General features: G+C 42.9%; 1 protein-coding gene across 2 annotated transcripts; it reads right to left on the bottom strand.

The window, feature by feature from the left end:
• Positions 1–27,537, bottom strand: LOC147895267 (ATP-dependent 6-phosphofructokinase 6-like). 2 transcript variants are annotated; one of them, XM_087383614.1, is made up of 15 exons: positions 26,871–27,537; positions 26,275–26,321; positions 26,152–26,191; positions 25,605–25,670; positions 25,304–25,441; positions 19,787–19,945; positions 19,579–19,632; positions 18,460–18,528; positions 18,120–18,249; positions 17,914–17,954; positions 2,277–2,501; positions 2,128–2,176; positions 1,654–1,808; positions 649–904; positions 1–460 (listed from the first exon to the last, which is right to left on the bottom strand). In XM_087383614.1, exons 1-14 carry the CDS (start codon positions 27,195–27,197, stop codon positions 650–652), a joined length of 1,755 nt encoding a protein of 584 aa, XP_087239740.1. In that variant the 5' UTR covers positions 27,198–27,537; the 3' UTR covers positions 1–460; position 649. The 2 variants fall into 2 exon arrangements, with proteins under 2 accessions (XP_087239740.1, XP_087239741.1); XM_087383615.1 differs by having other exon boundaries at positions 754–904.

Raw genomic sequence — 27,537 nt, 5'->3', positions numbered from 1 at the left:
ATGTATATCCCCACGGAGGCTCACAAACCAATGCCCATTATTTGACTAATTAACATGATGTTAACAACAAAACTTATGGAAAGTTATAGCCATCCCACAATGTATTTGTATTGTTACATCATCGACTTATTTCCCATGAAAATACCCACACAATGAAGGTGGTAAGGCTTCAAAATCTGGTTCTAATTTCTGGACCCCAATGCAGGTCAACGATTTTAAGCAGACTATTCCCAGAATATACAAGAACGGTATTACAACCCTGATGTTTACAAAAAAAGGGCTCCAAAGGTTGTTTTTATTTTGACACTTTTTCTTATTGCCATCTTTGCACGATGTGATATGCAGCCGCAATACCATCTCTGAAGTCTCACTTCCAGAGAAAATAACGAGATCCTCCGTTTTTCTATCCCAAGAAAGGATTGTCGTGGCTGATTGCAAAAGTTCTAACAAACTCATGGACCTACAGGAATACGGATTCAAGTTGGTTACAAAAATGCTGATGGCTTTTGTGACAAATCCAATAGCTTATTAACCTGAGCTTGAAAGAACAAGGTTCATCAATGCCGCTTTGCACGTCGAGAACATTAAAAACACATAATAAACCCATTCCTAAGATGTTTAACAGAATTAGGCTTTCAACTTGCACACCCTAGACTCCTTTGTCCTCAGTTCCATGGGACGTAGCAGCTTTTGTATGCCTCCAAGCCAAACCATTTCCTCTAGAATTTGAGGTTGAGACTGCAAGATGTGTACCCAAAGCATGAACCAAGGCATCTGCATCCTTCTTGCTCTTTTCCTCTACCAATTCATCACAATGCATAAAATCTGGCTGGTTGGTTGATGAGAGCAATCTTGCCCACATTCGGTCTGTAACACTAACACGCTTCTGCTTTTCTGTGACTCTCTGCAATGCCAAGTAAAGATATGATAAGCTGCTTACCTCATAAAAGCCAAAGCTACGTAAAAGATCTTCTACACTAATCATGCTGTGACAAAAGAACCATTGGGGAAAGCCCATTGATGAAAGAATCAAAACACACAAGAGGAAGGAGGGAGATGAAAACCGAAATAACAAACAAAGAAAAGCAAGAGGGAGTTGAAGGCCGTGGATATCAGCAGAGGCAACTATACATTTTGAAGGATTTATTTCAATAGCTTTCTGACCAGCAGAACTTCTTACAAAACGAATGTCATTTGGGGAAAAAACAACAGCAGCAGCAAAAATGGAGCAGAAGTAAGGACTAGAGGCCAGAAATAGAACGGAATCAAAGGCAATAAGAACAAGGACGTCTTTTATTGCTTTGGGTGGCCAGGTAAATTTATCGTTACTTGACATACCGTGATTTTGATATGAAAGTTACATCATTGTGATGCCATAATTTCACTAAGATGCATCCATAATCCTTTTGCACAATGATTACCAGCATTTACACATTGTGAGAAATGTTTAAGTAGTTAACTCATTTGGCTTGTACTCAAAAACCTTGTGTGAATGTAATGTAAGCAATGTGTTTTCTACTGTGTGAGAAAAAAAGAAATTCCTGTTCTATCTCAAATGTACATAAGCTACGCTATAAATTTAACACTGCCAACCTCCAAAAAATGAAACTATGGAAAAATCAATCAGCTAAGGATTTCCAAAGTTTTGATTACCGATATAGGGATATAGGCATGCCGACCATTGACAGGGCCAACTGTGAATCCAGTATAACCTGCCATGGCTCCATGAGTAGCATTTTGGGCAAGCAAAGTGCAATAAACATTGTCAGCTGCATTACTTGGAATGGCACGAATCATGTATGTTGGATCTGCCAAAAATAGTATCGAGGTAAGACAAGTTCAGCCTCCAAACAGACATTCAAAAGGAACCTTCCATGAGTACACAAGAAGGTTCCCCTAACCATAGGATTTCAAATACATGCAACAGGAACCTCCCCCTCTACAAGGAAGAGACCACAAAGAGAGCTCTCGAGCATTACATTTCTTCACCATAAATTCAGTACCTTTAGCGATTAATTATTTTTTGCACACTTGGCATACCTTAGAACTCAAAAAAGACCAGAGTGTCTCCCTAATTCAAAGGCAAAAGAACAGCCCTCAAGTTACCAGCACTGATACATTACTTACCAATGTACTTCAGGTTCACAACTTCCTTCTTGTTCTTTAGGAAGTGATCCTGCAAAAATTAACACCATGCAAAAGAGGTTGTATTCATTCTGCCAATAGTAATCCAGCCACACAACAAAGAAATGAATGATCACAAAGTTCAAATGCACCTTCAACTTCTGGGAAAGCCACATGCCCACATCAAGAAGCAAACGATTTCCTGAAGCGTCATGAGATTCTGAGGCTTCCATGCTCTCTGCCATGAGTTCTTGCCCTGCACCTTCTGCTATCACAATAACTACATGCCCACTTTCTTGAAGCCTCTTCTCAACAAATTCATTTAGTCCGCCTTTACCTTCAAGGTAAAAAGGCACTTCTGGTATCAAACAACAATCCTGCAGTAAATATAGAACACATTAAGTTAATGAGTTGAATTATATTTTTGATTTACTGAACCTAATACATGTTTAAGTATATGCAAGATGTGTTGATAAAACATCACAATTCACACGCAATAACTTTTCATAACAGTTGAAAATTTTAACAAAATTAGTACTTGCAATCTTGTGAACTTGATACGTGGATACAGTGTTCTGTAATCCCCTAGGGAGAGCTGAAAGCAATATACATACCGTGCCACCTTGTAGACCAGCCGTTTGTGTTTCCTTGCATTAGGATTGAGTCATGTAGTCCTCTCCACTTGCTCTATTGGAAAATTTGCACTTCATTTTCTTAATGAGAAGGAATGCAGTGCATCTTTCAATAAGCATGCAAGTGTCATTACGGAAGCCCCAATCTGAGGGTTTCTCAATTAAGTCCAAAAGTGAAAGTAGGTCCTAGAATACTGTGATCCCGACAAGAGATACTGGCCTCACAACATCCATTGGCCATCGGCGAACATCATCTCAGAACTTGTCACACACATTGTGGCATTGATACGCAGAAAGGAATTGATGGTACCACGCCGCCTCCTTGGTGGCGGGGACTTGTCTTAGGCACATCCAACTAGAGACATCAATGCTCATGACTTGGTTTTCCAAGGACACATCATGTTTATTGTTTGGAAGCGGTCCATTGCCTCTGTAAATACCCTTAGGGAGACATCTCTCCATAATCAAGAGTGATATTAGATGGCGAATCCGTATAGCCGACTACTTCACTGATCCTTCAAAGCCCTTGGTTGTGGGAAGAGAGCACAATTCAAGTCCAACAGTCCCAAGAGGGTGGACATGGTAATCGAACATTCTAGAGATGACCCTACCACCTCCCTACCCTAATTCCTTGATTTATTTGCTTCTATAAGTATCGGTCAAAGGATGAAGCTTCATGCTAGAATCTAATGGCCATTCAATGTACTTCATTGATTTTTCTTCATGTCAAATCAGGTAAATAGTGGTAGTGGTTTCTGAGCTAAAATGTGTGTACTTGGACGTGGAAGCTCGCAAAAGCTCTCCCCTGAAGGAACTCCTATGCAAAGGAACATTGTAAGTACAAGACGGCGTGAAGCAGGAGAATTATGCTTTGACACCAATTCAAGGATTTGGGATGCCAAGAGGAGTGCAAAGAGGCAACAATTCTTGCCAATAGCCACATACAACTAAAACGAAATTGCAAACCAATTATAAGCTCATATTCCAAGTAGGGTGGCATGTCACCTAAACCCTAAAATAAAAGTTAATGCTCTATCTAATTGCAATGACGTCCTATGCTTCTATAACCTTCAAAAAGTTCACAGAGTTCTCAATGGGATAGCTTTGTGGAAATTTTAGGCTCACCCAGCATGGCATCTGGCGACTCATTCACACTGCTTCCCAACCTAAGATCATGATTAAATACTATGGGGAGCTGAGCCTTCCAACTTAATCTGGTATGTTTTGGTATAACAAGCCTGGCTGTCCCACATTTGTACACACTAATAAATGAATCTGCATGCCGTACAGCTAAGTTTCTTGCTCAAGCTAAAACTCAACAAGGAGTTTTCTTTTATGTCCATGTGCAGCGCATCACATGCCATTGTTGTGAGTCCAGCCCATGGCTCATTCTTTCCCAAGGAAACAGGTACATTTTATCAACTGTTTTGCATTAGTTGGTTTCCATTGGGTATTTCCAATTAGTCTAGGGATTTCCTAGCCTAAGCTCCTGCGAAACTATTCATCATTGAGACTTTAGAAACTTCTCTAGCGATAATTTTCAACTCAATGCAATGTTGATTTCTTAAATGAAGATCTTGACAAGAGAAGTTTTCGTAAGTGTATAGAAGCTTAAAAAGAACCTTAATCTTATATCTTTCAAAAACCTTAACAGAAAATGTACCTAAAAACATAAGTCGATCCAAGAACTATCTCCTTCTCTTATGGTCTATACAGGCAAAAATCTTGTGGTTTGAGAAGTAAGGAGAATCACAAGAAACATGATGCATCAGTCTAGAAACAGACGCAATGTTCTAAGAGGGAAATAAAAAGAAACATGATGCATTTGTGTTGTAACTAGATGCAACCTTTCCAATAACATCAATGGGAATTGTGAGAAGTAACAGGAATCACTTTTGGCTTTCATACTTGATTTGGATTAGGATGATAAGGAGAAATCTTCTTGGCTTTGGATGAGTTCTCCAAAACCATAGGATTCTTTTGACTAGCCTTTCTACTCCTGTGATAAACCGACTTCCTTTTAAAATTAAAACCTCTAGGAAGTAAGGTATGTAAAGTTCTCATCCAAAAAAGTTCAAGAGGCCTAGCTGCCTGGAAAAAATATCTCGAATTAGCAAATTCTCCTTCTATATGCTCAAATGGTAAACAACGAGAGGATTGAAAACCAAAATTTTCCATTGCTGCATATAAGGGTTTCAAATCTCCAATAAAAAAAAATTTGCATGAACTTTCCTAGCTTCCATAACATGCTCTTGAAAATGGATGAAAGTAGTACGATAAGTCTGACCTACATAGAGCATACTACTACTATGAATATTGTAGACAACATAGATTAATTGGATGGTATGAATAGAACTGACAGGTTGAGGGTTGCAAAGATGGTTACTCCTAAGACATCTTAATTTATTGAGGATCCTTTTATTGTTATTTGTATAATATGTTAGAAATATGGACAACAGAGGGTGTACACAGCGGAAGACTAATAGAGCCCTCACATAGTGGTGCTTATATGTGGAATTAGAAACTTCTTGTACTAAGCATACCTGTAGATTTGGAGCAAGTAAATGGACAATGCATTGGAGAGATGTAGGATCAACAAGACTTATATTTCCGTCCACAACGGACACAATACCAAAAGCAAGGGTTAGTGTGTCACCCTCTAGCAGCAAGAATGCTATCTAGATGTACACCCCTGTACATAAACAAAACAGTTGTTCTCCTACCTCTGTGGCACTCCCAAAACACTCAGCCTATGTGCTCCCTTCAAGCTGACCTCCCGGACAGCCACAAATAGGGTAGTGCTTGACCATGGTTGCTTGACCTCCTTGCTGCCCTAGAAACAGCCAATGATGACGCCCAAGTTCCCCCTTTGATCCGTCCTCCTTGCTGCCTTGGTGACACGACCCCAGCACTCCTGAAACCTCTAACCTGCAAGCAAACACAAGAACACACCAACATGAGGAAACTGAGCAGGCTGCTCACCACCCAACCATGACACCTATGGGATACGATCCCCAATCAGGAGATGTCTCCTCCGAGCCACGAGTTGAGCTACTGGCATGAACTCCCAACCAGATCCTGACCAGCCTGGTGTCCCATACCACCAGGTGGCGCCTAGAGGCCTTGGATTTGCTGCTAGGCCTTGGACTACGCTAAGATGCAAGCGCGGGTCTGCGACTCAATCCAGGATCAAACCTAGTGCTAGGGAACTAGACTTGTTCCCATCGGCCCTATGAAGACTGAACCTCTTGGCTCCTTTTATAGACTCAGTCCCAATGCACCAAAAATAGCAAAGACCTCTATCTGGTTCGTACCCTTGCCACTCAATCCAAGAATCAAGCTTGCCTAGCTCTAAGCCTCCCTAGGCTACCTGAGCTAGTCTTGTGTACTCCAGTACACGTTAGATACTAATCCGTGCACATGACATACTTCCCCTCTTTTAAGAATCCACTCTTAAGTTCACAAGAAAACCCGGGAATGTCCTCTGGAGGTTAGGTAATGTCTCCCATGTTGCGTTTTCCTCAACACGATCCTCACACTTGAACTTGTATTCCGTGATAGTTCTATTCCTGATCTGTCTTTCGCGAAATTCAAGAATACTCTCAGGTTCGTGTGGAATAAAAGTCAAATCAGTAACTTCTATTATTTCTTGAGGAGAAACAAGTTGATCATCCGCACCCAGTAACTCTTTCAGTCTACTGACATGAAAAACTGGATGACAATTCTAGTTTATATACAACTGATCCAATTCTTTTAATAATCTTGAACGGACCGCAGTATCTCGGGGATAATTCAGAACCAAACCACTACTTAGGCTCTTGGATTATTTGGGAATACGTAAACATACCATCTTCCCTTCAAAGTACTCTCTGGGTGAGCGATGTCTATTAGCATAAAATCTATCCCAATCTTGGGCACTTCTAATAGACTCTTTGGCAAACTGCAACATTTCTTGCATGTCTTGCAAGAATGTCCTTGCTGTTAGAAAACAGAGGGAATGTATCACTCAAACCTCCAGCCAAGATCTCTCCCGCTCTTCTAACACTCAACTCAGATAACTGATCACAGATGCAATAAACACTCACTCAGAGAAAACTTAGACAGAGAGAGAATATATTCATCCACCGGATGGTGGGCAGAAAACTGGCTCCAAGGGAGCAATACAAAACTCAGCCAAGTGCTGAGGATAACTGAAGGAACTCTCTCTGTCAGAAGAGACCAGATCTGAGTGCACAGCACAGCCTATGACTGAGGCTTTCTATCCTGCACTGGATGCTGGAATGGAGAGAAGTGTGGGCCTTTTATAGGCACTGCCCAAGCCTTCTGATCTGGCCGACCAGCAGGGTCGGTCCCCTGACTGGTGGCCGACCAGAACAGTCTGGAAATCCGACCAGGGTCGGCCCTGGTCGGTGGCCCTGGTTGGACCGACTGGCCCTGCCACAGGCCCCTATAAAAGGGTGCCCTGTGCAGCCAGTCCATGGACTGTTTATGCTTCTAGGGAGGCAAAGGACCCCCCCCAATTCTCTGCTGTTTACAGACAGCAACCAGCCCGTGTGCTGGTTGCCAATGATGTTTGCCTAGGTCTCTCTTTCCCATCCCTCCTTCCTCTCACTGCCCCTTGTCCCCACAAAACGGGGGCTCACAGGTGGGCACAGTGAGTCTCTAACACACCCCCTTAATGTCACAACTGTGGGCCAATCCCCATGCGTTTGATGAGGTGCTCCATCTGTTCTCGAGGGAGTGCCTTCGTGAAGAGGTCGGACAAGTTGTCGGCGGTCGGGCAGTAGATAAGCTCGATCACGTCGTCGATGATGAGCTCTCGAACATAATGGTAATGAACTTCGATATGTTTGGTCCGCGCATGGTACACTGGATTCTTGGCAATAGCTATGCAACTCTGATTGTCGCACATCAGCACTGTTGCATCCTCCTGACACACGTCCATGTCCTCCAGAATCCACCGCAACCACAGTGTCTCACAAGCTGCTGTACATGCGGCTCTGTACTCTGCCTCTGTAGATGAAAGGGCCACTGTGGGTTGCTTCTTACTTAGCCAAGAGATGGCACCAGATGCAAGTAAGAAACAATATCCTGTCGTCGATCTTCTGGTGTCTGCATCACCTGCCCAATCACTGTCACAGAACCCGCCTAGTTTGATGCCTTTGGTGTAGGTGATCCCATAGGTGCAAGTACCCTTTAGATACCTCAGCACTCGTAAACCTGCATCCCAATGACTCTTCCTGGGAGAAGCAGAGAACTGGCATAATAGCCCAACTGCATAACAAATATCAGGGCGAGTATTGGTAAGGTAAAGCAAACTTCCTACCAATCGTCGATACAAGGGAGTATCAACCGGCTGAGATGTGTCGTGAACACTTAGCTTGAGCCCGACCTCCATGGGAGTTAATGCTGTTCTGCAATCCTCCACCTGAAATCTCTTCAGAATTTCTCTGCAATATTTCTCCGAAGAAATGAAGATCCTGTCTTTGGCCTGCTTTACTTCAATCCCAAGGAAGTAATGTAATAACCCAAGGTCAGTCATCTCAAACTCAGACATGAGTAGCTCCTTGACCTGTGAAATCTTCTTGACCTGATCACCTGTCAAGATAAGATCATCAACATAGAGGATGAGTACCAATCGCAATCCCTTCTCAATGAACAAGTAAAGGTTTGCCTCGGAAGGACTCCGACTGAGCCCTATCTTCTGAAAGAATATATCAATCCTTTGGTACCAAGCTCTGAGGGCCTGTTTCAGCCCGTATAACGCCTTCTTCAACCTGCAGACCTTTAATGGGGACACTGGATCTCGAAAGCCCGGTGGCTGCTCCACGTATACCTCCTCCTCCAGGGTTCCATTAAGGAATGCGGACTTCACATCCATTTGAAAAATAGGCCACTGGAATTGGGCAGCAAGGGCAATCACTGTCCGGATAGTAACCATGCGGGCTGTGGGAGCAAAAGTTTCATCAAAATCCATGCCTTCAGTTTGAGCAAAACCTTTCACTACTAACCTTGCTTTATACTTATCCAAGCTGCTGTCGGATTTGTATTTAAGTTTGTATACCCACTTAGTGCCAATGACTTTCCATCGCAGGGGCCTGGCCACTAAGTCCCATGTATTGTTCTTTAGGATAGCATCCATCTCTGCCTTCATGGCAGCCTGCCATTCTGGATTGTCCTTCGCCTCCTTGAAGGTCCTTGGCTCATCAAGCTGAGCCACCAAAGCAAAATTCACGGATGGGGCCTTTTGAAGACGTTGAGATCAACGCAATCCGGAACTGCTACTCTCAGGTAATGCGGTGACCCGAGACTCTTCCAATGTCCGTAGGTACCATTGGGGCAACCTTTTCTGCTTCTCTGTGGGAGGAGGAACGGGAACTTCTTCCATCCTGCTCTTCCTGAGTATCGTGTGGAACATCAGCTTCTGATTTTGTCACCTCTTGGATGGTCAACCTGGGACGGGGTGGGTTCGGGGGTTAAACAATCTCCTCCTCCTCAATCTGAGGCTCCTCCTGGGGTTCAGGTTCCTTTTCCGCGAAGACAACATCCCGACTGATGAGTATTTGCTTCTTTACTGGGTCGAAGAGGCGGTAGGCCTTGGATTCTTCACTATACCCAACCAAGATACATTGTCTGCTCCGGGAATCAAGCTTGGTCTTGTCTTCCTTGTGCACATGCACCCATGCGTTAGAACCAAAAATGCGAAGATGAGTGATAGAGGGCTTCTTACCATAAAATGCCTCATATGGAGTCTTGTCCTTGACGGCCTTCGTCTTGGTCCGGTTGAGAATGTGTACGGCTGTATTGATAGCTTCACTCCAATAGGCTTTAGAAAGATTCCTCCCTCGGAGCATAGCAAGCCCTGTCTCTGTGGTGGTTCTATGCTTTCTCTCGGCTACCCCGTTTTGTTGAGAAGTATGTGCCGTGGTGAGTTGTCGCTTGATCCCATGCTTGCGACAAAATGTGTTGAACTCACTTGAGGTGAATTCTCCCCCCTGTCTGTGCGAAATGTCTTGACATCCTCCCCTGTCTCCTTTTCAACTCTAGCCTTCCAGTCTTTGAATTTCTCAAAAGCCTGATACTTTTTAGCCAAACAATATACCCAGGTCATTCTACTGAAATCATCCACAAAGAGAAGTGAGTACCTGGATCCTGCCCACGATGCTGTAGACATTGGACCACAAATGTCGGCGTGAACCAACTCAAGTGGTTTGCTGGCCCGAAACGAAGCCTCGTGTGGGAACTTATCCCTGTGCTGCTTGCCTTCTAGACAAGCCCTACAGACATCATCCTTGCCTGTAATTGGTGGAAGTCCATCCACCATCTTCGACTTTGACATTTCAGCCAAGATTCCATAGCTCACGTGACCGAAGCGCTCATGCCAAAGTTTGGACTTTCCGTTATCTTCATGAACCAACATTGCACTGAGACGGTACAGTCCATTCTCTTCAACACCTTGAGCCACCATCTGCCCATTTCCTTTGGATGTCACGGTGACCTTGCCATCTTGAAAGAGAACTGCCATGTTACTTTTGTCCATCTGACTGACAGACAGTAAATTCTTGCAAAGGTCGGGTACATAAAGTACTCCAGAGATATCCTTCTCCTCACCCGCCATGGTAATGAAAGGAATGCTACCGATGCCCTTCACAGGACATGTCCGGCTATCCCCGATAGAAACTTTGAAATCCGGGTGTGTACTTTCCATGGTTTTGAACCAAGTCCTTCTGTTGGACATGTGCTTAGAAGCACCGCTGTCAACATACCAACCCTCTTTTCCTTCACTAACTGCATATGCTGAACAATGTTCACTGAGTAAAAATAATTGTCCAGTCGTCACATTGGCAGAATCACTCTTAGGCTCTTCTTTGTTCTTGGCTTCTCTTTTCCGCTTTTGATCCACCTTCTTCTTCCGGCGTTCTTTAGCGGAGTGGCCAAGCTTTTCACAGTAAAAGCACTTCATTTTCTTCTCACGTTCAGCGTCCTCTGATTTCTTGGAATCCTTTGGCTTGCCTTTTCCAGGCTTGTCTTTGGCAACCAATGCCTTTTCGTCGGTTTGCGTAAAGAGTTTCTCTCGAGCCTCCTCCTGAAGCAGGAGTGGACCAAGCTCCTCAAAGGTGATTGGCTTAGTCCGTTGACCCGCAGTGACCGTAGTCACAAAACTTTTGAAACTCCGTGGCAACTTGTGGAGTGTGAGCAATGCTAATTGACTCGTGTCCACCTTCTGACCAACCGCTGCGAGTTGGTCCCGCACAACTTTCACCTTTGTTAGATGATCATGCACACTATCACCCTCATTCATATCAAGATTATAAAGCTGATGCTGAAGTGTAATGATACCAGCTGTATTATCGGTTTCATATAGCTCCTTCAGTATGGCCCACGCCTCTGAAGACGTCTCTGCCAACTGGATATGAGGAATCACAGCATCTGCTGTCGTGCCTATAAGCATTGCTAAGGCTTGAGCATCCCTCTCCTCCCATGCACAGAGTTCATCCGCATCTGCTTCAGCTAGAACTTCACCTCTTTTGTCCACAAGGTCCTCCGGCTTTTCTTCGGTCCCATTCACAATCTTCCACAACCTCCGTGCCAACAGATGGCTTCGGATCTTGACTTTCCAGATTGGAAAGTTCGTTCCATCGAGCTTTCCAGCTTCACCGAAATTAGGGATAAATGAAGAAGGAAGATGACTGGAGAAGGAGGAAGGACGAGCAATGGATGTAGAGGCTTCTGAACGCTGATCCATCTCGGTCAATAGCAAAACTGAATAACTGAAACAGAAATAAATGAACTGACCTTCTGTACTAGCTTGAGCTGAAAACAGAGTTGCCTTACTGCCAAGGAACTCCTTCCTTCAGAGAGTGTTTTGATGAGGAAGAGTCGAGAGCCTATAGCTCTGATACCATGTTAGAAAACAGAGGGAATGAATCACTCAAACCTCCAGCCAAGATCTCTCCCGCTCTTCTAACACTCAACTTAGGTAACTGATCACAGATGCAATAAACACTCACTCAGAGAAAACTTAGACAGAGAGAGAATGTATTCATCCACCGGATGGTGGGCAGAAAACTAGCTCCAGGGGAGCAATACAAAACTCAGCCAAGTGCTGAGGATAACTTAAGGAACTCTCTCTGTCAGAAGAGACCAGATCTGAGTGCACAGCACAGCCTATGACTGAGGCTTTCTGTCCTGCACTGGATGCTGGAATGGAGAGAAGTGTGGGCCTTTTATAGGCACTGCCCAGGCCTTCTGATCTGGCCAACCAGCAGGGTCGGTCCCCTGACTGGTGGCCGACCAGAACAGTCTGGAAATCCGACCAGGGTCGCCCTGGTCGGTGGCCCTGGTTGGGCCGACTGGCCCTGCCACAGGCCCCTATAAAAGGGTGCCCTGTGTAGCCAGTCCATGGACTGTTTATGCTTCTAGGGAGGCAAAGGGCCCCCCCCAATTCTCTGCTGTTTACAGACAGCAACCAGCCCGTGTGCTGGTTGCCAATGATGTTTGCCTGGGTCTCTCTTTCCCATCCCTCCTTCCTCTCACTGCCCCTTGTCCCCACAAAACGGGGGCTCACAGGTGGGCACAGTGAGTCTCTAACACTTGCAACATCATTATTTATTCCCTTGAACCCAACCATAACTGGTAACTTAGGTTGAAAACCATACATAACCATAAAAGGACTATAACCTATACTTGAATGCTTTGCACTTTTATAAGCAAATTCTATCATGGGGAGATAATCTTTCCACGAAGACTGTCTCGTAGAAACATATGATCGAAGCATATCTTCAACCAATTGGTTAACCTTCTCTATGTTGCCATTGGATTGTGCATGATCTGAGGAACTCATACTAAGAGTATTTTCTAACTTCTCAAAAACAAGTGTCAAAAAGTTACTTGTAAACTTTGAGTCCCGGTCGCTAACTATGTCTGAAGGCAAACCATATAGCTTAAACAATTGGTTCGCAAACTCGTGAGTCAACTGAATAGCTGATATAGTCAATCGAGTAGGTAAGAATCTAGCCATCTTTGTCAGACGATCAACTATGACCCAAATGGAGTCATGACCCTTGCGCGTTCTAGGCAAACCGGTAATAAAGTCCATGGAAATACTTTCTCATTTATTACCAGGGATTTGCAATGGTTGTAATAAACATGTGCTTCTAAGGCGTTCTGCCTTAGTAACCTGACAAACCCAAAAACCTACCACATAGCTTTCAATGAATGCACGCATCTAAGGCCAATAAAAGGCATGTTTCACAAGAGACGGAGTCCGATGTATACCTGGATGTCCTACACTAGGGGCATCATGACAGTCCCAGAGAATCTTGGATCGAAGATCTGAAACATCTGGCACACATATCTTTCCATTCTGGAACAGCAAGCCGTTCCTAATCATCCACTGACCTCCTGCCGCTTGTACCATAGGTGGCACAATCCCTGAGTCCTGGTCAACCATGGAGCTCCCATCCTGGACCTTTTGCCAATAAGAATTGAAATGACTATCGGTTGCGCAAAGCCCTCTCAAGGATTGAAATAGGTCTGAGAATATTTTCGCAAACGACATAGCATTTACAAACTTGACTCGACTTAAGGCACCCGCCACACCATTAAAGGAACCCTTTTGATACCATATTTCAAAATCAAAATTTTGCATTAGCTCTGCTCATCTAGCCTTTCTTCCCCTCAATTCCAACCCGTCACACACATACTTGATTGACTGATAATCTATCAATACAAGAAACTTGAAACCATACAAGTAGTGTCTCCAAATTGACTCGACTTAAGGCATCTGCCACACCATTAAAGGAACCCTTTCGATAACATATTTCAAAATCAAAATCTTACATTAGCTCTGCTCATCTAGCCTTTCTTCCCCTCAATTCCAACCCATCACACACATACTTGATTGACTGATGATCTATCAATACAAGAAACTTGGAACCATACAAGTAGTGTCTCCAAACCTTTAGAGCATACACTACTGCATACAATTCTATCCAATCATACAAATTGACTTTTGTATAAAACTAGCAAAAGATCAAAGGAAAGAAGGCAGTTTGTAAGTGACTTTAACTGAAACTATTAGTAAATGAGAAAAAGTAAAATTAAAATAACTTAGTAAGTAAATCGATGCTTATGTTCTCATCAACACCCAAGCATAAGATGCCATCTGGGTCTTGAAAGATTCTAGAATCTCTTGGGTAAAACCAATGCTTCCTAAGCATTGAAATCCCAACCTAAACAACAAAAACTTCATGAGCAAAAGGAAGAAACAAAGCAGAAAGAAAGAGACACGTGTGTGTGTGTGTGTGTTCATCCACAGTGACCGGAGTTTCATATTTTCTTCGTTTGGGCTCGCTATTAGACACTTTGGACTTCATGGACAGACCGCAATTGTAAAGTCTTCAATTTTTCGTTGTTTGCTTTCTTTAAGCGTTCTCTGCAGCAATCTTTCTTTGATTGCTTGCAGAGTCGCCATATAGATCAGGATGTATATTTGGCTTATACTGAGATCTTCAGTTGATGTATTTTCTAGCGCCTCTTTTTTGAGGTGACTATTCTTGTAATATAATCAATCAAAGCTTTCACTAAAAATTAAAAAAAATGTGTGTGTGTGTGTGTGTGTGCAGCTTGGCATGCCTCTGGATGATTTGCCACCCCTTTCTAGTAGATTATTGCATGTTAATCAGGCTTATTTCCGACATCACTATTTCCAGCAAATGATCAGACTTGCAATTCATCCCTTGCCTTTGCATGCCCAGGAGGACATGAATTATGCTTGGGACAGTTTTGTCTCTCGTATGCAGAATGTCATTAGGGAGTATGGCATATGGCATATGACTGAATGGAGGAATGAGGTTAAATGGGCAAAAAGGACAGCACAACAATTGACTGAATTTTCTCAGTTAAGGCCTCTCTCTGATTCAGAAAACGATACCCTATCACATGCTCAAATTAAATTGACTGTTAATGATCAGAGGAAATTGCACAAATGGCAGATCACGGCAAGAATGAAGCCCCTCATGGATAAGGGCTGCTCATCAAAAGCCTTTTTCCAGGGCTTGCATGCTACTCGAAAGAAAAACTCATTTCTAAGGGTAAGGAAGCTCGATGGCTCTTGGACACACTCTTTCTCTGATCTCCAAGATAAATGCCAAAATTACTTCCAGAAATTGTTCTCCGCTCCTGGTTCCCCATCAAATCAAATGACTGATGCTAGGACTGAATTCCTCCAATATGTTTCTGGAATAGTGGAAATGGATGATGCTCTTATCTTGGAGAGACCTTTTACTGACACAGAACTTGATAATGCATTGTTCCACCTCAGCAAATACAAGTCCCCTGGCTGGGATGGCCTTACGGTGGAATTTTATATTTCTTTTTGGGATGATTTGAAAGAAGTCCTCTTGCAAATGATCAATGTTGCCTGGCAAGAAAATCAGTTGCTGCACTCTTGGAAGCATGGCATAGTCAAACTTGTGCCCAAAAAACATCTGTGTGACCATATGTCAGATTGGAGGCCTATTACTTTGATGCCTGTAGTTTACAAACTCATTGCCAAAATGATTGTGCATAGGCTTCACAGGATACTGGATGCGGAACTTCATCCTCATCAGTATGGGTTTGTGCCGCGAAGACAAATCCATGATAATATATCCAATGCCTTGACTGCAATTGAATATGCTAAGTATTCGCATCAAGATGTGCTCATATTGCAGGTAGATATTGCTAAGGCATTTGACACTGTTCAATGGGATTTTCTCTCTCAAATCATGACAAAGTTGGGCTTTGGTCCCAAGATAGCAAATGGAGTTTACTGGCTTTATTCTGGCTCTACTTCTCAGTGCATTCTTGGGGGTCATCTATCTCAGTCATGGACATTGGGTAGATCAGTTAGACAGGGCTGCCCTCTTAGTGCTCTATTCTATGCCATTGCGACCCACCCCCTTTTAATGTATCTTGATCATCTTACAAACATAGGACAGATGACTCGTCTTAAAATCCCTCGGGCTGCATCTTTTTTGGCACAAGCATATGCTGATGATTCCTTCTTTATGCCACAGAATTCTCCCCGGGAAGTTCACATGCTTATGACCACTCTTTCATTGTATGGTTCGGCAGCGGGATTGCATGTCAATTTTGACAAATCTAAATTACTTCCCCTGAAACAATGTGACTGACATTCTATTCTTTGGCCAGGTCAGGTGGTGCATTCCAAAGATGTAGTCAGGCATTTGGGATATCCTATAGGATGGCATATCACCACGAAGCAGCAGCTAAAATGGATCTTCCAAAGACTTCATAAACTGGAATACTGGAAAATTTCTACTTGGCCTCTTCATGTCAGGCTCAGAATAGTACAGTCCATTGTAATGTCCTATAAAGGCTGCATTGGTCCTCCAGGGATATTTCAGCCTTTATGTCTCAAGCTATGGAGCTGTTATGGAGGACAAAAACTGCTGTGAAAGCATTGAGACTGATGAAGATGGAAATGGTGTGCTCTCCTAGGATGCATGGTGGACTTAATGTCCTCAATATAAGATATCATATACTTGCAAGGAAGGCGACTATGCTCCATACTTTTTTCCACCAACAATAGCCATGGACTTGTATGATAGCATCCATGTGTGTCAACATGAGGACTTGTGCTTATGGTCATTGGACTACTGATCATTGGGAGGTTGTCATTGGGAGATTTATAGGGAAGATACCTGGCTGTCCTTTCTCTACTACTCTGATACTTGACTGGAAACAAGTACTTTCTAAGGTCAAATGGGCTCCTGATAATTGCTCGGGGACAAACTCAATGAGGAAAGAAAGTATTCATTGGAGTGCCATCTTTGACATTCCACTCGCTTTACAGGAACCTGTTCGGGCATACAATCTCATGAAATTGGGAATTAGATACATACATGATGTGGTAGATGATCAAGGCTATGTCTTATCTTTTTCTCGAGCCACTGCTTCCTATGCATTGGGAATGCACCATAGGTCTATATGGAAGAAAATTGCTGATTTGTTACATCCTTTTCTACCTATTCCTCATGTGGCTGACACAGACAAGCTTATGGATTGGCAATTGCAGCCCTCTGCTACATGCACTCGTCCTGTTCCTCTTCCTGCCTTGACCTCCATCAAAGCCTACAGGCTTCTTCAGCCTGCTCCATGGATTTAACAATATGCTAATTCTCTGTGGCATATAAGGAAGCCCCTCTCATGGTGGCGGAAGAATCTCCGGATATTATGGAAGTGTAAAATGCCATTGAAACAAAGACTTTTTCTTTGGAGATGTATGACAGGCACATTGTCAGTGGGAGTCACACTTGCCAAACGTCGCATTGCACCATCCACATGTTTAAGATGTCAGGCTCCTTTAGAGACTGTTCCTCATTTGCTTTGGCATTGCCCGTGTTCTAGGAACCTCCTCGGGAGAATTTCAGATCATCTTCGGCTCCGTTTCCCGAGTCACAGATTTGAGAAACATTTCTGGCTCTTTGGCAGATTTATGAGGTCTTTGTCTCAATACTCACTATTTCTCTCTTGGGTGAGATATTGGGCTCTTTGGACAATCTGGAGTGAGCATAATTTGGCATACTTGGGTCGGCAGATTCACAAGTCATATGAATCTTTCCGAGCCTCATTGCGGCAATCCTTATATGATGCCTGCCATGAGGGTGATATGGATGCTTCTTGCATAGAGCTTTTCTTTTTATGTTTCTGATCTTTGGGATACTCTCCATTTCGGGGACCTCCCATCATGTAAATATACTGCACTGGATATTACTAATAATAAAAAAAGTGTGTGTCTGTGTGTGTTTGTGAGAGAGAGAGAGAGAGAGAGAGAGAGAGAGAGAATCAAATTAGGTTAAATATCATAAACAAAGGAAACACTAATGCTAACACAAGAAACAAAGATAAACCCATGCACATATAAGAAAGCAAATGAAACACCAACACACAACACAAGGAACAATTATTATCATTGTTTTTTAATTAATTAATTATTTTAATCCGAAAATTATAATAGATAATAAATAAGAGAGTGGGGGAAAATCAAAACTAAAAAGGCATAAATGACCTCCAAAAATAGAACAAACCATCAGAAAAATAAAAATGTTATGCACACACATTAAATGCTGGAAAAAAGAAGTCTCCTTACCACATCACGACTTGCAAGAGTTGCATACATAGCAATGTACCCTGAGGTGACAAACAACAACAGATCTTTATGAAAATGGCAGACAACTTGAGAGAAATACATGATACACTAACGTTAGTCCAGGTGTTGTTGTGAGGCTGAAATTTCTAATCAATAAGACTTCTAAACTCAAAATGGACCCAACAAATATATAACGTCTGGCTTACCACTGTATCTACCCATAAGTTTGACAAGACCAATCCCATTTTGCACACTTTCAGCTTCTACATGTGCAGCATTTATTGCTCTTTGAGCCTCCTCAACAGCTGTATCGAAACCAAATGACCTGTCAATCACCTGCCATGAGCCAAGCATTGATTCATGATTAACAAAAGTCTCCCAAACCATCCGAATAGGCTGCTGTGAAAATCCTTGTTACATTGACATAAAAATCCTATTTGATGTAGGTAAAGGCCGTAAGAAAGCTTCAAAATCTTATTGATGTGATGTACTCGATGAGATCTGAAATAAAGGGCTGAGAAACTCCAGCTAAGGAATTGTACTTACATCAATATCATTGTCAATGGTTTTTGGAATGCCTGCAACGGCCACTTTTAAACCACGTCTTCTCACTTCCTGTTAATTCATGGAGCATGAGCAAGGATTAATAGGTCAAAAGAATAAAATTCATGATGCGGACTGCTCTCTGTCAAAAACTTTATTTTTACTATCATTTCAAAAGCATTACAAGGATGTGAGTCAGACAATCAATGAACACACATGTATGCTATGGGAAGAGAATTGAAACATACAACAAAGAGGTAAGTGGAATATTAAAAGCACATTCATGATGAGAGTCGAGACCAAGTATACGAAGTACTAAAAAGGCTAGCTGTCTAATTTTTCCCATTGGGCACAAAACTCAGCAAGGAAATAAATTATTTGGAAACAATACAAGTCAGATATCCAACTACACTCTATCCTGATTAGGGACAATTAAGCAGACATACTAAATATGTTGGTATGCGCCCATAGGCTTTCCACCTGTATGCATCAGCCATGCAAACTGAGTGCAACTTCTGATATACGATTAAAAAACCCAGTAAAATCATGGAATTAACTACTTTCTACATAACTAAACTCTACACAACTCAGTAAAACTATGGGAAAAACTACATTCCACATGACTACATTCTGCAAAAATCAGGTAAAACAGCATGCCCTGCTTTTGAATTGATATTCAATTATAGATTCACTTGGGACTCTATGATCTTCTAAATCTGTCGAATTGCTCTCAGAGCATGTGTCATGCAATGGACACGAGCACCCCTCCAAGTACTAATTCATGTCTCACATTAACCCTTTCATACTTTCCTGTACCACTCAAGGCACAACAGTATACTGCGCTTAGGCTACAAATAGCTGAACTAAACATTAATACCCGGCTACCTGTTGTGTATCAACTCTGATAGGGTTCACAACTTGTTCAACTACTTGCCTGGACGTAAAGATGTTCCCTAACCCTAGCTCACTCATTCATGAACAATTCTTGGTTAGCAAAAAATGCAACAAGCCATTAAAATGCCTATCTACACATACAAATGTTTAATGGCCCAACCTTTCAAGGATGATATTTCATAACATTGGTGAAAAAAAAAAAGAGATCTGTATATTACAGGGACTTACCTCATAAATAAGGGCAGCTCCTTTCTGAGTGCCTTCGCCCCCCACAATGTAAACCTGTAGCAGAAATAGAACCATCGCATAACAAAATAGGGAACTCCCACAGGACATACTACAATATGTGGAAATTGCTACACTTGAAAAGAGAGCATTCTACTTTGATATTCTTCCTTTTCACCAAAGACCAGGGGATGAAACAGGCCCACATTACCTGATTAATGCCACGATCCTCAATGCTGTTAACAATCTTGGAAGTTTGATGACCCCCACGTGATGTGCCAAGCACACTACCTCCACGTTTGTGGATATCATTAACATTTTTTGGATTCAATGGTCTTGTATTCCGTGCATAAAATCCCCTGTATCCACCCTACATGAGTACCACACTTTACTTTCAGGAACAGCATGCAGGAACATATAAGTTGCAGGAGCTGGAATTAAATTAGGTTGTTTGCATTTGCTGAGATTCAAAAGCCAACAGATAGGAAAAAATTCTCATCTTTTACACAGTTGACCAAGTGAAATTATATGCAAGCTTAGGCTCTCCTTAATGCACTTGTACACATGCACCCCTATTATTTAAATGTAGAATTAGGCAACAACATACATTGTTGCTCGCTCCCAATTTGCCTTGCGTGCTGATCATTCTGCAAGTTTAAGGCTTCAAACCATGCAACCTCTGCTAGTATGATTATTCTGCAAGCTCAACTCTCAACATCATGCAACCTTCCTTGAGCCTTGAGGTTGGTGATTCCTATCTCACACTTCCATATTCTCGTTTTCACATCATAATCTCTCCTTATTTTCCAGTGTTTATATTTTTGCATTGTATTCCTTTGTTCAAGCTCTCAATTCTGATCATGCATCCAACCTAGTCCGATGTCTCTTAGTCATTCCTTTTTTTCACGCTCGTCTCCTTTCCCTATCAAGCCTCACATTGTAGTCTTGTATTTACAAAAGCACTGTACAAGCATTCCAAACAAATGACAATGGTATTGAGTTGGGCCGTTCATTGTGATCTAGTGGGCTATTGCTGTAGATGAACGTGGTTGTGGTATTTCAATGATAAAAGTGATCAATCAATTGATGTGCATACTTGCTTGTGGGTTGCTGAACGACATTGTTCTCAGTCCTTGGCCTCCAAGACAGGCTAGTAGTAGGATGCATTGTCATCCTTACCCACACTCGCAAGCAAGTGCCAAGTGAGTTCAATCTTGAGGGAGCCATACAGACGAAGCTGGTTTTGCAATGGAGGAGGAAAATAAGCTAATAACAAGACGAGGCTTACATATAGTCCTTTGCCACATCTCATTTTTGGTGCGCTTACTAAGTTGACACCTCGTGTCAATGCCACTACCTATCTAGAAAGAGTGGAGTTATAAGGGGCAAGAAGGGAAATACAGCAATGGAAGGGAAGGTGGAGAGAATAGAGAGGGCGATGGAGGAAGACAATAGAGAGAGAAGAAAGAGAGATGTTGAAGCTGAAAGGGAAAAGCGAAGAGCTCAAATTAATTAGAAGGGATCAGATGTTAAATCATAATGGTCACTGTCTGTGCCTCCCTTCCTCTTGCAAATGCTGGCACGCCTGCCAGAGTTGAGTAGGCGATTCCAGAATTGGTGAAACCAGATATGAGAGTCTTACTTAATGCACCTTTTATCAATCTAGAATTTAGGACTACACTTTTACCCTTCACAAGGGCAAGTGTCCTGGCTCATGAGGGTCCACCCATCTCACACTTATGCTAGTATTTGGACAGACACTATACACACTCTGATGGTGAGCATGCAGGGGTCTTCACGAGGCATCTTTCAAGGCAGCAGATGCTGCTCATGAATATGCCAAGAGGTGAGGGTGTTCCTCCACAAATGCTCAGGCTACCATGATTCATCCTCTTCTAGTAGGCATTTCCATTTGATGAGGTGCTCTATGTAAACCCTGTTTCAAAGGATCACATTTCTGAAGCCCATGATCATCTTCGAGATATGGAGGATCATGGATGTGGGCGCTCCTCATCCAAAGGTAGAAGCTCACAAAAGACTTACGATGTACACTGACTTTCAATAAGTGTGGGCATTTTGCATGTTCTTTTTGGCCAATTCCAAAAGCGGCTACATCTTTTCCAAATAGTCCCAAGCTTGCTGATTTTTCACGGCCATATGAGCCATCATTGAAAGCATTCCTTCAACTGGTCTCTGAATGCTCAATGCTCCTGTAACAAAACTCTGCAAATCCAAGCCATTTATCCCAAGAATTTTAAGTATCATGGCAAACTTGCCTCAAGTACTCCTCCACCCATTTGCACTGGTCTCTAAATGCTCAATGCTCCTGTAACAAAACTCTGCAAATCCAAGCCATTTATCCCAAGAATTTTGAGTATCATATTTGTTCACCCTCTTAGACTGACCATTTGTCTTTTGCTATATATTTATGGTTTAAACCATATCAATAAACTGCAAGTTATGCTAGGATGCCAGATAGTGCATCTTAGTGGGAATGGAATAGCCTATCTAACAAGCAATCAGATCAATCATTCAGTGGACAGAGGTCAAAAGCATTGGAAAAAATCTCCCAATTTTCCAACAAGCCCCAGGTATTCACTAGCTTGAGACTATTTGTAGATATTTTCCAGAAGAGTGCCACATATTGCCAAGTCTAGACCACGTTGATTTGACCCCATAGGAAAGAGTTGTGCAAACAAGAAAAGTTTGGTTTTGTTTCCCACATTTGCTTATCCTTACAACCAACATCTGTGAAGAGAAGAAAGGTTTGTTGTTGTTTCTCTCACTGAATAAGACGGATCTTAGAAGAAAGAAAATTAAAGTTTTGCATCCTTGGTTAGGTCATTTTGATAATGTAAGCCGAAGGTCAAGTCAAAGGACCATTCGATGAAAAGCAATTGCACAATAAGCCTTGCAGCTGAACGAAATTAATACTTGCAAGTATAGAGAAGTGTGGGAAATGTTATGGACAAGGGTCCTGGAACACTCTCTTAATAACTGTGCCCGTCCTAGATATTGAGTGCAAAAGGGAATGCTGAAAGAAAGAAAGAAAGAAAGAAATAGAAAAATTATATTAATGTCTATGGGAAACCAACAAGTCTATGGGAGGGACATCAAAAAAATCAGCTAATACATCTGTTCAGGGAGAGCACCAGGAAGCTCCCAAGGAGTGCATAAAGAGTCTCCGAGTTAATTTGTAGTCTAAAATAGTAAGTCAATAGACAGCACACATCAGTTTAAGACTCAGGATATATTTTTTTGATTTAAATTCCTTGATGAGGGCCACGCCCTCCTGATATACTGCCTATTTGCTCGGACCTTGGCCAACTCACTTGCCTTTTGACTCAGTTGTGCTCGAGTGAGCTCCTCTGCTATCCATACTTTTGTCCCTTTCAGTTTATTTGGGCTGGCGAAGGGCTCTTATATGGACAATCATATGTGTACTCTTCCCAGAGACAACGCGGTGTATTCTCTACAGATATTCTTATCTCAGACATCAGCCTTGGGTGTGGATGCCTGCTTTAGTGGCCTCAATCTCAACCTTTAGTTGTATCTGGTTTTTCTGTAGTCTCAAGAGTTGATGATCCGTCTTTCTTTCTTTCTTGCAGAAGAGATGTCTAAAAGATGGCAAAGGCATGACTCTTAGAAAACAGAGGTGGAGGTTGCTTGCTACAGCCAACGCTCCCCACAATGGAAGGTAAGCAAAGATGTATGCCTATGTATCACACAGTCCTAAATTTCAAATCCAACTTCTTTTCTTAGTGTGTACTAGTATAGAGAGAGATGTGCAGACAGTTGAACAATGCTAAAGAATGCTAAAGAGAGAGTACATCATCGGCTTTGTCTTCGTCACCTCTTAGCCATGTAATACTTGGTGTGCGGACTTAATTGTGCAAAGGTCTCAGAAAACGAGTCTTGCATGTTGTACCAGCCAACGCAGACCCCTGATCCTGATTTAAGTGCATTATCACGCCTGGCTTCATGCTCCTTAATCTCCTTGTTGACCTTTGTATCCTACAATAACCTCTGTCTTTATGGAATGAACTTCTGCATTAATCATATACTTGACTGTAGAAACCAACTGAGGGGTAGGGGGAGTTGTCTTGCATGTTTGTATTACCTCATCTATCACTGCTTGCTTCCCAGGCCGTTCCAGATCTTGGAAACGTGATTCCATTGCTACCATAACTTGAGCTTTGCTGTAACTGAACAATCTGCTCTGGGTATCCGGTACTGAGTTGATTTTGCCTCTGATATGTCTTCACTCATGGAGTAGGGATGCGCCCAACAATTGCAGGATAAGAGATTCTATTCACTGGAGTCGAGGCAGGGGGTTCGTGACATTCAGCATCTTTTAGGAGCTCAATTTTGGCCATGATATCTAACTACACCCCCAGCTGGAGCTAACCCGTAGAGAAAGAGAAACAGATGTGGACATCATGGTTCTACTAACTACTGTATGTTGGGGCCTGGCAAGCACCAATTACACCCTGTACGACTGTTGTCTTCCTCATTGAACAGGGCATGTCTGAGTTGCCATTGAAGGGCTGTACTGAAGCTACGAGACTGCCCATGGCAGAGGCTATGCTGTAGAGGCTATGGCTGAGCTGTCCCCATGAGAGACAGGATTCTGAGAGGCTATGCTGTGACTCCTGCTGCGGGATACTGAGAGCTATTGCTCAGGCTGAGATCGCAATGCTGGAAGTGCTGCATTATCTACTGCTAGGGGTGGAGGTTCTTCTGTGGGTCTGATGGGGTTGCTGATGGCCTGGGGAATGCCGCTGGAGGTGGAGGTGAAGCCACCACTGGAGATTCTATAGAATGAGGAGAGGGATACTTTATACCTCTCCAGTCCCCCTGGAACTGGCTGACTGGACCTGACAGTCTAAGTCTCTGAACAAGCCGAACTGGTCCAGCCTACTGTCATAGCAGACTGTTCCTGCTGACCTTCTGACATGGCAGACTGAACTTGACTGGCCATGTGTCCTGTACCTGCTCCTGCCTGCAGGCTACCGTACAGTCTGTATGGCTGCTGTACGGAATACTGTACTGCTGCTGCTGACTGTGCAGCAGGTCTAAGTTTCTGTTCTGCTATCTTGCTGCTGCTGTCGGCTGCAGAGCTGCCAGCAAGGGAGCCATGCCATGGGCTGCAGATGCACAGGACAGGTAAAAAAGGTTTACGACATTGTGGGATGGAGTTTGTAGAGGTTGCAATTTAATATGAAATAGTATTTGGTATAGTGGGTGGAAAACCTTGGAAGATTTTCTACGCTTCAAGGAAAATGAGGATGTGAGTGATGTAGGCTGTAGGGAACTAAGTAAAGTTAACAATAAGCGCGCACAGCTTTGACTTCAAAACTTTCCATCAATCGCAATGTCTTGCCTATGTAAGGCCGGAAAATTTTCATGGGGGTCTAGAAAAACTACCATGCTGTGTATGATTACATAGCTTTGTGAGCTTGAACTTTGCTGAGCTCAAATCCTAGCCTTGCTTACGATCCTGAGTTACGGGGCCCTCCTCAAATACAGAAGCAATCAGCAGTTGCATTTTTATGAAACTTCAGGCTGAGGAATGCACCAATCTTTTCCTAACATTCAGGCAACCATGATGTTCAAAGACTTGCCAAAGGGTAAGTAATCCATTAATGAGAGCCTGATTAACAGCGAAAAAGAAAGAGAAATGGGAAACAAATTGATTGCAGCATGTTAATCCAATAAGCCAATTTACCTCCATACCAATGATGTCTCGAACTCCATATTGATTCCACAGACCACAAACTACCTCACGTATGACTGTGTTCAGGCCAGGACACAATCCACCACAGGTAACAATGCATGCACGTACTTCCTCTGGCTTAAAGTAGACCTGTGACAAGCAAGCAAACACCATTTTAACATCACCAGCAGGTGCATGATATCGGATTTGACTTCAATTCCTGTTTAGAAGGGGCTTACCATAGAATTCCAGAGACCAAGGACCTTCGATATAAGTAGTTAAACAAGATAAGATGGCGTAGTTTTAAACATACTTTTTCCCGCGGGCCAGAGCGTCGAAAGTGGATCCCATCTCCAGGGTTAGACAGTTTCACGACCACCTAAGGATCACAAAAGGAGTTCCAAAACGTTATAATGATATCATTGCCCCCACTCAGTCAAGTTACATCAATCAGAAGCCTACACAGTTAACAACATAACACAACAAAAAGTAGTCTCCCCTGCAATAGCGTGTACCAACGTAAACTTTACCATACTATATACATCATGGGCACCCAAAATTATGGGCGCCGACATAAGCATTCATGTGTATATACAGACACTGAATTACCAGCAGTTTGTCATGATGAGGTCTAGCACTACAAACCCCTAGCCTGATTGTTCGTCACAGACCTTTTATACTTCCCTACGTGATGATTTGTGCAATCAAATAATTATTTGCTCTTATCAGTGTTCGGCCTGAGGTCGCTTTGGATTACACAGCTGAGATTTGAGGTAAGGTTTTCTGCTTGTGTACAGTTTTTCCGCTTGACAGAAAGGTCTAGCCCCCCCAAAGAACACAATTGATATGCTGAAACTTACATTTCTGGAAACAACATCTTCAGGGTCAACAAAGTACTGCCTGCCACAAAGTATTACACATAATCAGCAAAACATTTCAAAGACTCATTTAACAATGACAAGGTCAAGTGGAAAAAGTTTCACCTCATTGTTGAGAAAGCTGAATTATAATTGAGAGGACTTGGATATGCCTGCACAAAAACACCTGTTACTATTATGATTACGATAGACCTCATGCTGCAGTAATAGAGCTAAAAATTAACTATTACTCGAACTAAGATTCAGTTGGGAGCTCGAGCCATAACATGAATAGAGGTGCCAAGAAATCCTTGATCAAGCAATAAGGACTAACTAACCTGTGCAACGCTTGATCTAGAAGTAAGGACGATACATATGCACGTTCGATTCATAATGAGATTACCCAAGTTAAACGTCAAACGCAAGCTTCAACGCGATTGAGCGTCAAATAACTACGCGTGACCTGCAACAAGAAGATCAAGTTTGCCGTCCTATGTAGCCAATAAATGAAGCTATATACGTCTTTCAATACGTCTATATATCAGGCTGTGAAGGTCGAATTTCTCAACTTGCAAATGTAAAACTTTATAGAGATTGCATGGGATGCAAGATCGAAGAGCAGAACTATCAGTGGCTGACTAGGAATCGAATCACAGTTATTGAGCTGTGTGATCTTTTCTTTTAGTAGATTTAGTCCAAAAACAGAGAGCATCGCTACACACCGGAGAATCGGGAAGCCAGTCCGTTATGTGAGGCACGTCTTCAAGCACTGCCCCACCGAGGCCGATCGTCGATTTGCACTCCATAAGTATTTTGAGATGGCCATCAGGGCAATCCTTTTGGGTTTTGGACAGGAAGTGTTTTCTGAAAGTCCTGTTCAGATCCTGCGGTCGTAACCAGACGCTCTTGAGGTTGCTGCTCAAAGGCTTTGTCACATTCCTCCTATTGAAGGAAGAATAGACTGCATCCTCGTACTTTTCACCAGCGAAGATGTGCTGGGCCAACGGTGGAGAGGGTGAAGATGGGCAATGCAATTGCAGAGAAGCCATGGAAGGGATTGGCAGAGAAGCTGCTGAGGCCAAGAATTTGGGTTGTGGGCAATGATGGGAGGGAGAGTTGGACAAGGAGTGTATGGCAGGGTAGGAGGATCTGAAGGGGAATCGATCGGGAGGGATGGTTGATATGGGGAAGAGGAGGGAGAAAGATGTGTTGGGCGATGGAATTGGGCAGCAGGAGGGTGTTGGGCGATAGGGAAGGGAGGACTTTGGGGAGGAAAGGAAGGACTTTGGGGAGGGAAAGGGAGGAGTTTTGGGAGGCTTTGGGGGGAATGGAAGGGCAGGGGAGGATTCTGTGGGGGAATGGCCTGCAGGGGAGGATTCTGTGGGGGAA

This window comes from Dipteris shenzhenensis, chromosome 13, assembly GCF_047967505.1.
Source record: "Dipteris shenzhenensis isolate YYH24624 ecotype China chromosome 13, Dip_SZ_1.0, whole genome shotgun sequence".
NCBI classification, from domain to species: domain Eukaryota; kingdom Viridiplantae; phylum Streptophyta; class Polypodiopsida; order Gleicheniales; family Dipteridaceae; genus Dipteris; species Dipteris shenzhenensis.
This window is presented reverse-complemented; position numbering and strand designations above follow the sequence as displayed.